This window comes from Capra hircus, chromosome 22 (assembly GCF_001704415.2).
Source record: "Capra hircus breed San Clemente chromosome 22, ASM170441v1, whole genome shotgun sequence".
Taxonomy (NCBI): Eukaryota; Metazoa; Chordata; class Mammalia; order Artiodactyla; family Bovidae; genus Capra; species Capra hircus.
In genome coordinates, this window is record NC_030829.1 from 5,045,844 (window position 1) to 5,059,045 (window position 13,202).

The following is a 13,202-nucleotide window of genomic DNA, read 5'->3' on the forward strand; positions in this document are numbered from 1 at the left end:
TGCCTCTCCTTGACCTTCCGTAACTTATTCACCTTTGACCCTGAATTTCCCCGTCTATAAAATGATGATGAGACAAGTCCACAGCATTTGTGATGAGTCAATGAACTAATCACCACAGCGCTCAGCACTGGCCTGTGCATTTGGCTTGCCTCCAGTAAATGGTGATAATAGAATTAATAGTATTAGTTCGCATAGATCTGACTTCTGAAACAGAAAATGTTCCTTCTCCTTGAGCTGAAATGTGAGTATCCAGAGTAGAGAAGCAAATGCATATTGGGAAATATCCATCCTAGAGAGTTCATCACAAATTTTTACATTCCTGTGAAACCTCTAGTAATGGAAGAGAGAATTGGATGGACATGATAAACTCTCACTAACGGAAAACATTTAGATGGCTGCAGGGTGGGGCAGGGAGGCTGGAGACGCAGAGCAGCAGCTGGGAGGAGGCGCAGGTACAGATGCTTTGCACCACCTCGAGGGTGCCGACCCTCCCCTCCAGACAGTGGTTATCAAGAGGGGAGGTGGCCCATTGTTGCCCCATCTTTTTATTTTCTTAAATTCAGTTAGAAATCCAGCTTTTCCTGTAACATCTCCTCATTTTTAGACTTGGTTCACATTTGAAACAGAACTTAAGCCGTGTCTGGGGGCCATCCCCACCTCCCACCCGACGCGGTGATCTCAGCTGTGGCATCTCCCAGCCTGGGCCAGCCCCAGGCTCCCTCGTCGCCAGAAAGCCAGCCTCTCGAACCAGACTCACCGTCTAAAGGAGTGTCTCTCTCCTGAGTGCAGCAGCATTTCCGGCCCTTTTCCAGATCACAAATATGGGAATTATCTGCTTTGACTGATATTTTCACATACTTCATAAAACTGTAGTTGAAAAACCTTTCCAGCACTGGGCACACACGAGGACAGGACCCTGAAGCACATTTTGAAAGAGAGGTAGGGAAAAACGGCCACAGAAATTTAGAAATGAAAAGCCGGATCTCACAGGAAACTTGATACTCAGACCAAATTCCTTGCTTAGTTGAAGCAAACAGCTTAACCTAAATACTAATTTTTCTGATTGTCAGATAGTTGCTACCTTTTAAAAAATCCTTTCCTACTGGGATTTTGTATTAGTTCTGGCATTTTGCTTTCAGTTGCCTCAGCATTGTGAGTTAAAGTATTGTTTAATTCATAAATAACTTAATGGAAAAGCAAATCTTTGGGTAGACGATTTCAAAGTTCTGTTGGCAAAAATCATTTTGTGCATGTTTTTAATTTCCTGTCAGATCATAAACATCTTGCAGAAAGAACCATGCTCTATTCTGTTCAGCCTTTCCATAAAAGGTTAATATGAAGGCTCTTCCAGGGCAGATAAATAATGCATGTTTGTTTATGTTGGCTAATTTTTCTGCTAAGTAATAAATGATTTTAGCTGAATTGGAATGTGATAACACTCCATGAATCCTGTGCTCACTATCTTGCCTCCATCAGACTATTTACCACGTTGTTTTGACTGTCACTAAGAGAGGTTATCATCTTTTATTTTCAATAATCTCTGTGTTATTTTCCTTGTTGCTACAGCCCATCGTCAAGTCACATTACCTGAAGGAGACTTGTTTTCTCCGTTACTATTACCTTCTGTAACGGGCCGACTTTAATGCCCTTCCTAGCAGGATGGTTACGAATTTTGACGGTCTGTGAAATGGCGCCACAGTCTGCTCCTCACTCGGTGAACGACCCCGTGTGTGTTGATGTGGATTCATTTTTTGTCAGTTTGTTCCCTCTTTTCCTCAGCCCCAGTGCCTGCATGCTGTTGGGTTTTGGCTCATTTCAAAAATTCTACAGTTAGGATTTATGCGCTGCAGATAAACGCGCTGTTAAAAATCAGCTTTCTCAGTGATGAACTAAAATTGGCAAGCTTGGACGGTGGTTTTTGTTGCAGACTGCTCACCTCTGCCCAGCCTTCTCAGAAGAGTGTTTTATCCATGAGATCTCTGTTAAAGTTGAGAGACCTAAAAGTGTTGCAGTTCTCTGAACAGGCAGAAGTGCCTGTATTTTGAAATACTGCCTCTGGCAACAAGACAGTTATTTCCATCTGCAAGAGTCATTTTAAATGTTTGCGTTTTGTCACCTGATATGTGACCTGATTCTGGGACATATATCAGGAAAAAAAAAAAGCAAATTCAGCAGCTTGTTTGAGAACTCAAACTGTACTCCATTCCTCAGTGATCCGAGAAGTTCAGGGATAAGCAGAGAACAGAGCCTGCCTGCTTGGGAGTTATTTGGAGTTCGTGGGGCTGCTGCTGCTGCTGCTGCTGCTGCTAAGTCGCTTCAGTCGTGTCCAACTCCGTGCGACCCCAGAGACAGCAGCCCACCAGGCTCCCCCGTCCCTGGGATTCTCCAGGCAAGAACACTGGAGTGGGTTGCCATTTCCTTCTCCAATGCATGAGAGTGAAAAGTGAAAGTGAAGTCACTTCTCTTAGTGACCCCATGCACTGCAGCCTACCAGGCTCCTCCATCCATTGGATTTTCCAGGCAAGGGTACTGGAGTGGGTGCCATCGCCTTCCCCGTTCGTGGGGCTGGGGAGTATAAAATAGGGAAGAAGCAGGTGAAATTCTTACTCAGCTGTTTTGTGTTTGTCAGCCTATTCAGCTCTAGCTTGTTTTAAACATATATTATTAGTTTTATATGTATATAACTCCTTTAATAGTTCCTTGCAAATCAAAATTTAAAAATCCTAGTTCAAAGGCACAATCAAGTTTTCAATTTAAAGTACTCTGTGGAATTAATCCCTTTGACACATCCCATAATTCCTTAATTTGCTTGTTTGGGGAATACAAATTTATGTTTATGTGGCTTAAAGCCATCCATAGATCCATAGTGAAGTGTTAAACTCATGAGCCAAAAAGGCTAAAAAAAAAAAAAAAAGGAAATCCTCAAAGCTAAGTTCCCTCAGTTGAAGAAGTCAGAGGGTGGGGAATTACACACCCACACACACCCACACACACACACACACACACCCACACCCACACCCACACCCACACCCACACCCACACCCACCCCCACCGCCCCCCCAACCACCTTCCAGGGCTTCAGAGTTAGCTCCATGAAAGTAACATCAGACTGGAGTTTTATTAAGAGGGCAGAGGGCCTGCAACTGCCCAGATTCAGGGGTTTATTCACCAGCTCTTGATTTTTAAGGTTTTAAACCAGGCTTGAGTTGCTTCAGTTCACTGTTAGAGTGTTGTCGTTGTTCAGTCACTCAGACACGTCCGACTCTTGCGACCCCATGGACTGCAGTGCGCCAGGCTTCCCTGTCCTTCGCTGTCTCCCAGAGTTTGCTCAGACTCCTGTGCACTGAGTCAGTGATGCTGTTTAGCCATCTCATCCGCTGTCGCCCCCTTCTCCTTATGCTTCCAGTCTTTCCCAGCATCAGAGTGTTTTCCAGTGAGTTGGCTCTTCACGCCGGGTGGCCAAAGTGTTAAAGCTTCAGCTTCAGCAACAGTCCTTCTAATGAGAATAGGATAGTCTCATAATACACTAGGTAGACAAAATCAGGTTCTGTTGTTGCCTGTTGTGTGCCTGCTGGGACGTTTGTTATGCCTCCTCACTCTCCTCGCCTTTTGTAAATGTAGTTTTGGTCAAGCCATGCTATGAGCTGTGTAAACCTCGGACATCCCTGTGGCTCTCCTTCTCTCCATCTGTCAAAACAACAATTGTTGTTGAATAATTCTCTCCAGAGATCCTGCCCCTGGATTGTCTGGATTTCCCGCTCTGCTCAGCCTCTTGTGGTCTATGCTCTGCTCCCAGGGAAAGTGCCTTTCTGTCCTCTCATGCCTCTGAAAACCACCCATCCTTTAAGAATAAGCTCCTCCATGAATCTGGCTATCCCTTTATCAGCTTTTTGTCCTTTTCTGACCTCTTGCTTGCACAGAAAGCAAGTTGGTTGCATCTGATAGCATTGCCTCTCTATCTAGTACGTAAGCCACAGGAGGGCAGGGACCCACCTAATGTTTGTTTTAAGTCTCTTTCTGTGTGGAGACGATTTCAGAGACCTGATGAACCCCGGTTGTTGACCATGTAGTCTGCAGCTTCAATGTGGAAAAATAGGTGTCTTTTCTTCCTAGGCTTTTAACTGCTATGAATGACCCATCTCCTTGCCTCTTCAGATAGATTTTAGAGTATGGATTAGGTCATGCTTGGAGGGTCCTTAAGGAGTATTATCATTGCAAAAAAGTGCTTGCGTGAGAAACATGGATGCCTTCAGGCCAGTGTCTCTGAGTCTTTCCTGTGCAAACTCTGGCCTCCCAGGTACCCTTGTGGTGGTTTTTCCAGAGCAGCTCCTGGTGCCGAGACCTTGGGGCACTGCCGTTGGAGAAAAGCCCCTCCTCTCCTGCTTTCTGTATGCTTATCATTACTTAAGGGATGAGGGTTAAAATACAATTTTAAAACTAGTAAAGAAGGTATCGCCTTGTGTTAGAAGTTCCGAGTATGCAGCAGATGTTCAGAGAAGGAAAATCTTTCTCAACTATCTTTGGCTTAATTATGAGGTGTCTTTTTGGTGTATTTATTTACTTATTTAGAGCAACTGGCCAAAGGCTTTGACTGACTGGGGAATGTCTCTCTTTCGTTATGAATATGAAGGGTCCTGTGCGGTTGTTCGGTGCTTCCTCCTGGGCTAGAGAATGCATGTAACAGGCCCGTAGGACTGGTCTCAGGGGCCCTGGGTGTCTGTTGCCTGCATCGCAGACCATGGCGGCTGGCTGCCAGATGGTAGCCTCCGTGTCTGACTCTGAAATGCCAACTGCAATTGAAAACCTTCTTGCCGAGAACGAGTCTTTCCATTCCGGGACCATATGGTGATCAGAGCCTCTGGGCCCACGACCGTGTATGGGGCCAGGCTCAAGAGAAGAGCAGATGGGAAGAACTGTCATAGGAGAGCGTGGCTGGAAAAATGGTGAGGAATTGGTATTCAATTTTGCTAGATCCAGAATGAGTGGAGACAGGGGACTCATGGCCAGCCACAAACTGGGTTCTCCACAGACTGCCCGAAGAGTGACCGGGCAGCTTCAGCGTCAGCTGAGAACGGGGCCAGCGCCTACCTGAGAGGAGGGGCGGTACCTGTGAGTGCTTGCTGCGTGCTGGTTGGCGCTTGGTGGGTGCTCCAGTGCTGGTTCTCTAATCAAAGAGGAGCCCGGCGCTTGCTGTGAAGGTAGAGGATTGACAGCTACCATCAGCTGACCTTCCGAAAGGTAGATTACCCTCAGCAGCGTGACTGGGCATCCTCCAGTCAGTTGGGAGGCCTTGCATACAAGCAAGAACTGAGGTTTCCTGGAGAAGGAATCCTGCCTGAAACCTGCAGCACTGGTTCCTGCCCGAGTCTCCAGCTTGCCGGCCTGCTAGAAATTCCAGACTGGCCATCCCCACCGCTGCATGAACCAGTACACGTAGTACACACACCGGGGTGGGTTTTGCGTGTTCCCAGGGGATTTGTGTGCTTATTAATGTCAGAGGAGCACTGCCCTGAGTCATGGTAGTTCTTCTTGCCAGCTGCCTTGGATTATTCTTTGAGATGCTGCGCTTGGTTATATCAGTTTTAATAATCCTTGCTGTGAAATTTATAGCACAAGGCAAGACATCCACAGGTGTTTGTAGAATAAATGAATTTCTAAATGCCCTCAAAACATGCTGTAAAATGACAGTAGACAGATGCAGGAATTCAAAGCTACCCAAATGCATTTCTGCCCAAAGGTTTGGGATTATTTCTGGAATTTTGAGACTTTGCCTAATAGTTCAGCTAATGGTAGACACCATTCCCAAAGGTATGAAGTCACAGTTTGTACGCAAAATCCTTAATATTTTTATGGAATAATCTAACCCTTATTAGGCTACTCATCTTTGACCTTCAAAGACAACAGTACTGTTCTAGAAACAGACACAGCTAAGTGTTTACTTTGTTCATATTCTCAAGACCTGGCAGCAAGGTCTCCAGGCAGCAAGTCTGGGGAAAACGTGCTCTAAAATGAGGAAGGCGATGTGATCGAGACTGAAGGTCTTGCCATGACTCACGGGTCTGTGTGAAAAGAAGTGACATGTGACGTCCATGTGACCATCATATGCTGAAGGGAGGCCGCCTTCGCTCACTTCCCTTGCTGGGTGGCTTTCTAGGCGAGAGATCTTCTCATTCTGGAGAATGCTGCATGCTGGGTCAGTGAGTCCGGCTCTTTGTGCCCCCATGGACTGTAGCCTACCAGGCTTCTCTGCTTGGGGCTCTCCAGGCAAGAGCACTGGAGTGGGTTGCCATTCTTTCCCATGGACTGGAATGTGCAGAGGCAGTCACATGTGGAGTGGATGACCATGTCCCCCTTCCCCCGCCCCTTCCCCCTGCTGCTCTTGCCTCCCATTCTAATCAGCCTTGAACTATCCAGCAGGTTCTCTGGAGTGGGCCTAGGTTTCTTCACTTGGGACCACGGCCCTTCAGGGAATAGTGAAGTGATGAACCAACGTTTGCAGGCATTTCTCTCTACCCCCTCGCTCCAGAGTGAGAGCAGAAATCTTTTATCAAGATGAGGTGACCCTCAACAAAGATGTGAAGAGCACTGCGTCCTTGCACTTACCTCTCTGCCCCACCAGGGCTCCTGTTCACAGAGGACAGTGCTGGCTTTGAGCAGAGGTTGGAAGTTACTTGCTGGCGGAATGCTCCAGGTCCGGAGCCTCCTGGTCAGCTAGTAGGGAGTGGCCGGTAGGGCTGGGGGCATGGCAGAGACTTTGCCCTGTGTCAAGGCTTTCAAACTGAAAAAGAAAAAACACTGCCAAGCTAGAAAGTCCATTCACCTTAGCAGTGGTAGCTTTTACTGTAACAAAGGGAAAAATGGGGCCTCCTTGCGGTAACTTAGGCGGCTCTGTGATAACTGAAAGGGAAAGTGAAGTCGCTCAGTCGTGTCCGACTCTTTTCAACCCCATGGACTATAGCCCACCGGGCTCCTCCATCCATGGGATTCTCCAAGCAAGAGTACTGGAGTGGGGTTCCATATCCTTCTCCAGGGGATCTTCCCGACCCAGGGATCGAACTCAGGTCTCCTGCATAGTAGGCAGACGCGTTACCATCTGAGCCACCAGGGAACTGAACACCTTGACAAACAGGCGAGGCGCACGCAAGCTGCCTCCCTCCACGGGCCTGTGCCTCCAAGCGGGGGGTCAGATTGTCCTTTTGCCTCTCCCCAGAATTCACCTCTCGCGTATGGCCTCCCCACTGGGCAGCCAGGCTAGGCAGCGCCCCGAGGCCTGGCCTCTTAACCCTGCAGCCTGCTGGCCCTTCTTTCTCCTCCTCCTCTTCCTTCTGTTTTCCACCTCTTCCCTGTGGACTGTTTTGCAGACATCAGGTCTAAAGCACTTCTGCTTGTCCACACATGTGTGGCTGCTGCCTCAGCTTTCACCGCCAGTCACGTCTGACTGTCTTGCTCTCCCATCACTTCTGACTGTCACTTTTGACAGATTTCTTAGCTGTTTGCTAGAAAAAGATTTGCCAGCCCAGGGAAGGGCTCCTTTGGATCAGCAGGTGGCGGCGTGCTGATCATGTGGCCTGGGTGCGTGCTTTTGTCCGGCTCTGCCGAGGCTGCCCTCGCTGTCACATGCAGAGTGTGTGTGTGCGTGTGCGTGTGTGCATGTGTGTGCGCGTGCGTGCGCGTGCGTGCGCGTGCGTGTGCATGTGTGTGCGTGTGTGTGCATGTGTGTGTGTGCGTGTGTGCATGTGTGCGTGTGCGTGTTTGTGCATGTGTGCGTGCGTGCGTGCGTGTGTGTGCATGTGTGTGCGTGTGCGCGCGCGTGTGCGTGCGTGCGCGCGTGTGCATGTGCGTATGCATGTGTGTGCGTGTGTGCGCGTGTGTGCGCGTGTGCGTGTGCGTGTGTGTGCATGTGTGTGTGTGCGCGTGCGTGTGTGTGTGCGTGTGTGTGTGTTGTGGACGGGGAGGGCATTTTTGTGCCGCTTTGCTTTGTGCCAGTTATGTCATTTCCAACTAATTCCAGCTCAGTGTCTCAGCCTTGGTTGCATGTGAGAATTGTCTGGACGGCTTCTAAAAGTCCTGGTGCCCAGGCCACCCTCCAGAATAATTAAAAAAGCATGTCTGCGGGGTGGAGTGTTCCATGAATTTGTTAAGCACCCTAAATGATGGATGGGTTTCAGCATTGGCCTCAAAGTTGATAACCACTAATAGAGGCTAAAATCCTAAAATGCTGGAAGGCTGAATTCCAGGTCCTGGAGGCTTGATGTTATATTTGAAAGCAACAAAGCTTTCTAACCAGCAAATAGATGTTTGTCTGAAGCTACTCTATTAAAAAAAAAATCAAACAGAACACGGCCTGGCTTTTTTTTTTCCCCTTGCCCATGTCTTTTAGGGAAGCCCGAAGGTTAAATTAGCTGTTTCATAAATGGATCCAAATCTAACCAGTGTAGGGGGGAAAAAAAATACGTACATATATATATATATATATATATATATATATATATATATAATTTTTTTTTCCCCCTGTTGTCTTAGTCCCAAATGGAACACAAGATTCAGAGAACATTGCAGCCTGTATTTTTAGCTAAGTTTAGTTAGAGCTCTTGGTCTGGGAGACATTGAGAATTTCAAAATAGTTTGTTACCTCAAAATACATTTCCTGAAATGGACTTGAGGCCTGAGAGGGATGAATGGGCTTTTTTTTTTTTTTTATGCTTCTATATTTATTGTACCACAAGAAAGCAAATCTTAAATTTATGTAAGTTTTTATTTTTAGAGACCCAGGAAACAGGTGTTTTGCCCAAGCGACAGAAGGCTGCGTGGCAGAGCGTCCACGGCAGACTCGAATTCACGGGCAGGGAGCGGCGGGGGGGCCTGAAGCTGTGCACCCAGCCTCCGGCCCGAGCATCCTCGGTGCAGGGGCGGCCCCGAGGCCTCGCTCAGGCCTGAGAAGCACCGTCCCGCCTCCTGAGGGTGGGTCTGGTCCTGTGCCCCTGCGCCCGGGCGCCCTGTCTTTTCTCCTCTAGCAAGAAGGGCCTTTGAGTTCACGTTTGTTGAGGATAGCCGGGCTCCATCTCCCGGCTCACACCTTCAGTTACCAGCACTGCCATTGGCAGAGGGTCTCACAGAGGAAGAGGGGAGAGGGTGTCACGCCTCGTCAGTGCCCCTCAGCGTGGCGTGTGCTACAGGGACAGTTTGCCTTCCGCGTGTCACTGGGGAGCGGGAAGGAGTCTCGCGTCTGCTAGCGCACTCTGCCCGGGGTGAGCGGGGAGCACTCTGTCCCTCCCTGCCTGGTGCAGAGCCAGATGCGTGCCTCTGTGTTTGCGCCTTCGTGGATTAGCCAGTCACCATCGATCAGTACACGTTTTGGATGGCATCTGTGTGACAGCCCCTCTTCTTGGCCCTGGAGAGGCCACGTGGAAACAGGCAGAGAAGGCCGCGTGGAGCTTGCATTTGGTGTGGATTGGAAGCCACTGGGTGGTGGAGAATGTGCAGAAGATGAGACGAAGCCCTGTGTTGGTCCCTTGTGGGCTGCCTTAGGACCACGTGGTGACGTTTAACAGAGGCCAGGAAGGCGCAAGAGGGCAGGCGAAGGCCAGAGGAAGGGCAGGACCTGAGGCAGACGGGAGCCTGGCTTCTCCTGGGAGAGGCCCTGGTGTCCTTGAGGGGAGTGAGTGAAGACAGCGGGCAGCCGGTGGTGCTGGGAGGGCGGAGGGCAGAGAGAGGGCAGGCAGCAGAGCCCAGAGCTGGAGCTCGCTGGCACGCACGTGTGTGTTGTGTGTGTGTGTGTGTGTGTGTGTATGTGTTTGTCTGGGAGACACACTTTTATCAGCTGAGTTGGCTCAGGGCAATAGGGCAAAGTCAGAGCCAGGCTTTTGCCAAGAAGGCCCTGATGCTCTGGTGAGTGTAGGTCAGGAAAGCAGCGGCCAAGTCTGCCCTCTTCCCCAGGGTCTGCTCCGAGCCGGCTGACCCCCTTTGCAGATGTGGCAGCTGCACTCCACGTGACCCCGGGCTGCCCACCGCCCTCGTCGGGCTCCCGTGCCCTCTGTGCGTGCCTCTCTTTTGAACTGCCCTGCCCTGGTCTGTTTTCATCTCCACCCAACCAGCTAAACTATAACTTCCTTTAAGAGTACGTCCAGCAGCACCCAGTACCATGTGGTAGGCTGACTTGACGTCTGTCTCTGGATTGAGCGCAGAGGTTTTGGTGGAAGGAGTGCCTTACGACGGTCACTGATGGAGGCAAGACGGTGCCAGGCCTCCCGCAGCCCAGCCATCCCCACCCCTCGCTGGCTTCCATCACAGCCTTCTCCTCTGGTGCAGAGGTGTTAGCAGCCTTTCTCCACGTGCCTCGTTCGTGGGCCCGGGTTCATCTGGCATCGCATCGTATTGGGACTCCATTGGTAGCTGGCTGCGTTGGCTCACTGCGTGGCACGTCTCTCTTCTCTTCGCAGTTAACAGCGACCTGATGGTCACTGATCACAACGGTGCCATCAAGCTGTCGCAGCTGTGTAAGTTCTGCGACGTGCGATCGTCCACCTGCGACAACCAGAAGTCCTGCTGGAGCAACTGCAGCATCACGGCCATCTGCGAGAAGCCGGAGGAGGTCTGCGTGGCTGTCTGGTGAGGGTGCCTCTCAGTGCTGCCCCCCCTCCCCTGACAAGCAGTGGGCGTTCGTGGGGTGTAGAGTCACGCTTCTCGTCTCTTCGGCATCTGTCCCATTCCCCCCCTTCAGTCCCTCTCTCTCAGTTACGCAGTGTAATTTCTCGAGCTACTCTGTACACTTTCAAATACACACACACCCCTTCCTTGAGTCAAGGAGAGGGATTTGCCGCTTACCAGCCACCTAAGTGACCCCCCTGGGGACCCTGCAGTGACGCCCAGAGCTCTGTTCTGAGGCAGACTCAGCCCTGTCTCACGGAGATGCATGCTGGGCTGCTGCAAGAGGGACGCACTTGTCAGAGATGGGGCAGCGACTCCGGGCATCAGGAAATAACCCGTGCCTTAGTCAGAAGCCTGGCTAGCGCAGCACACCACTGCTGGCCAGACTCCGCCTCTTTCTCTGGGAGCAGATTCTCTCCTCCCTCCCTTTCCCTTTTATTCTCTTTCTTCTTCCCTCCCTCATCCTCTCATTTTTGCTACGTACACACACAAACACACACACAGTGGGAATCATTCGATCAGCATGTAGTTATTAACATATATTATGAATTGGGGGTATGAGCCAGAGATTTAAAAACCAGTGATAATTAAGAGAGTCCTCCTTTTATATAAAAAAAGTATACATTTGTTGATGAAATGTAACATTTTGAAGAATTATATAGATGGTTTCAGTGCATCAGCTTTTTTTTTTTTAAAGTAAGCTCTGTATCTCCTGGCTGTTAGCAAATGAGAATATGCACCCAGTTATCTTTGCCTGCGCCTTTGGGTAGGAGTCTCCGGAGACTTTCTCCGGAACATGTGCCCTCAGGCTGGACAGTAGATCTGAGAGCCTGGCACATTTCCCTACCCACTGGGGCATGAATCAGGTTCCTAAGAGCTAAAGGAAAGTTCGCAGCCAAGACCTGTCACAGTGGCTCGCCATTACCCGCCGGCTGCAGTGCCCAGCTCTGAGCCCTGCTTTTGCAAAAGGGCTTTGACAGAGGTGGTGTTCGAGGTGGTGTGATGGGAGGTCCAGACGCTTGCCAGCGAGGGCTGGCGGGGGCAGGGAGCCAGGTTAGTCCAGTAAAGAGGACGCGGGCTCTGCGGGGAGAGCGGAAGGGCTCTTGAGTGGGAAATGTAGTAAGTGGTTGTGCGGAAGCCTACAAGGCTGGAGGGACACACAGCGTTTCGAAGGGGATGGACAGACAGACTTGAGCTCAAGGTCAGTTGAGGTGTTCTCTCAGTCATGGTTTCCTGTCAGTGGGGCAGGCGCCTTTCTCTGGAAGCATCAGACCAAGGTCAAGAAGGGGAGAGTGACCACCAGTCAGGTTCAGGGTAGGAAGCTTCAGAGCCCGACCGGGTGACTCCAGGCTCCTCCTCCATGTCTCTGCTCACCCTTGCTTACATAGCCGATGGGGATGAGAACTTAACTTCTGCACCAAAAGCAGACTTCTTCATTAAGGGGGGTTTCCCTACCCCTAGTCCAAGTGCAGGGGGTAGAATGTGAACTGCGCGCTCCTGGCATTGATGCTTTGCTATCTCAGAAGGTGGGGCCCCGCTCTGCCCCCTCCGTGTTTCAGATGTAGAGTCAACTGTCTGCAGAAAGACACATCCAGAGGTGAAGAGAGGGGACACCAGTGTGGGCGTGGGCGCTCCCCTGTGGCCCCACCCCCGCAGCACCGGGGCACTCACCCCGCGCCCTCCAGGGAGGGCCCCTCCCCTGCACTTACCAAGCTGGAGTGGCTCTGCCTCCAGGGACCAGCCCCCAGGACTGGCTGGTGCAGGGGCCTGAATGCTTGACCACATCACCTCAGCTTGGGACGGCTCTGACAGGCCCTCCCAACCCCCAGCCACCCAGAGGGCAGCTGAGGCCTCATCGCAAACCCCTTGCCCACTCTCTGCAGCTTTGCTCCCTGAAAGGACGTTTCCCCAAAGCACCCACACAGCCTCAGAGTCTGTGTGCTGGGGCCCTCACACTCAGACACAAGTCTGTGTTAGAAATAGCCGAGCAGGGGAACAGAAGACCGCTCTCTGTGATCTGTTCTAGTCTTCTTTTCATTCATTCATTTGTTGAATTAATGCCAGTTGTGCACTCTCACCAAGTGAAATGCTTAAGTCCTTTTCAAGGATAGAAATATTTTGGAACCAATATTAATTTGATGACTGTGGTTCTTTCGTCATGGATATTGACAGTCTCTTCAGTTGCAGGACAAAGAAGTCTGTGTTTATTTCCCTGTATTTTTCCTTTCTGTGCTTCAGTGAATCCAAAATGTCTTGCACAGCGGGCCCTGTCTGCCCGGGGTCGCTGTTACAGCACCGAGTGGAGGAAGCCCTTAAGGACCTTACGGAGCCTCAGTCTTGTTGGTTTTTTTCTTTTTTTTTTCCTTTTGACGCATGTATATGTGTAGTGAGGGAAGTGAAGTCTCTCAGTCCTGTCCGACCCTTTGCGACCCCATGGACTGTAGCCTGCCAGCCTCCTCCGTCCATGGGGTTTTGCAGGCAAGAAAACTGGAGTGGGCTGCCATTTCCTTCACCAGGGGATCTTCCCGACCCAGGGACTGAACCTGGGCCTCCCG

At 50.4% G+C, this 13,202-nt stretch overlaps 1 protein-coding gene across 1 annotated transcript in view; it reads left to right on the forward strand.

Moving 5' to 3' along the window:
- TGFBR2 (transforming growth factor beta receptor 2) overlaps positions 1-13,202 on the forward strand; it is an 89,951-nt gene that overhangs the window by 26,660 nt on the left and 50,089 nt on the right. Inside the window, 1 exon segment of the mRNA XM_018067217.1 lies at positions 10,440-10,608. Within this exon segment, the coding sequence (XP_017922706.1) occupies positions 10,440-10,608 (169 nt within the window).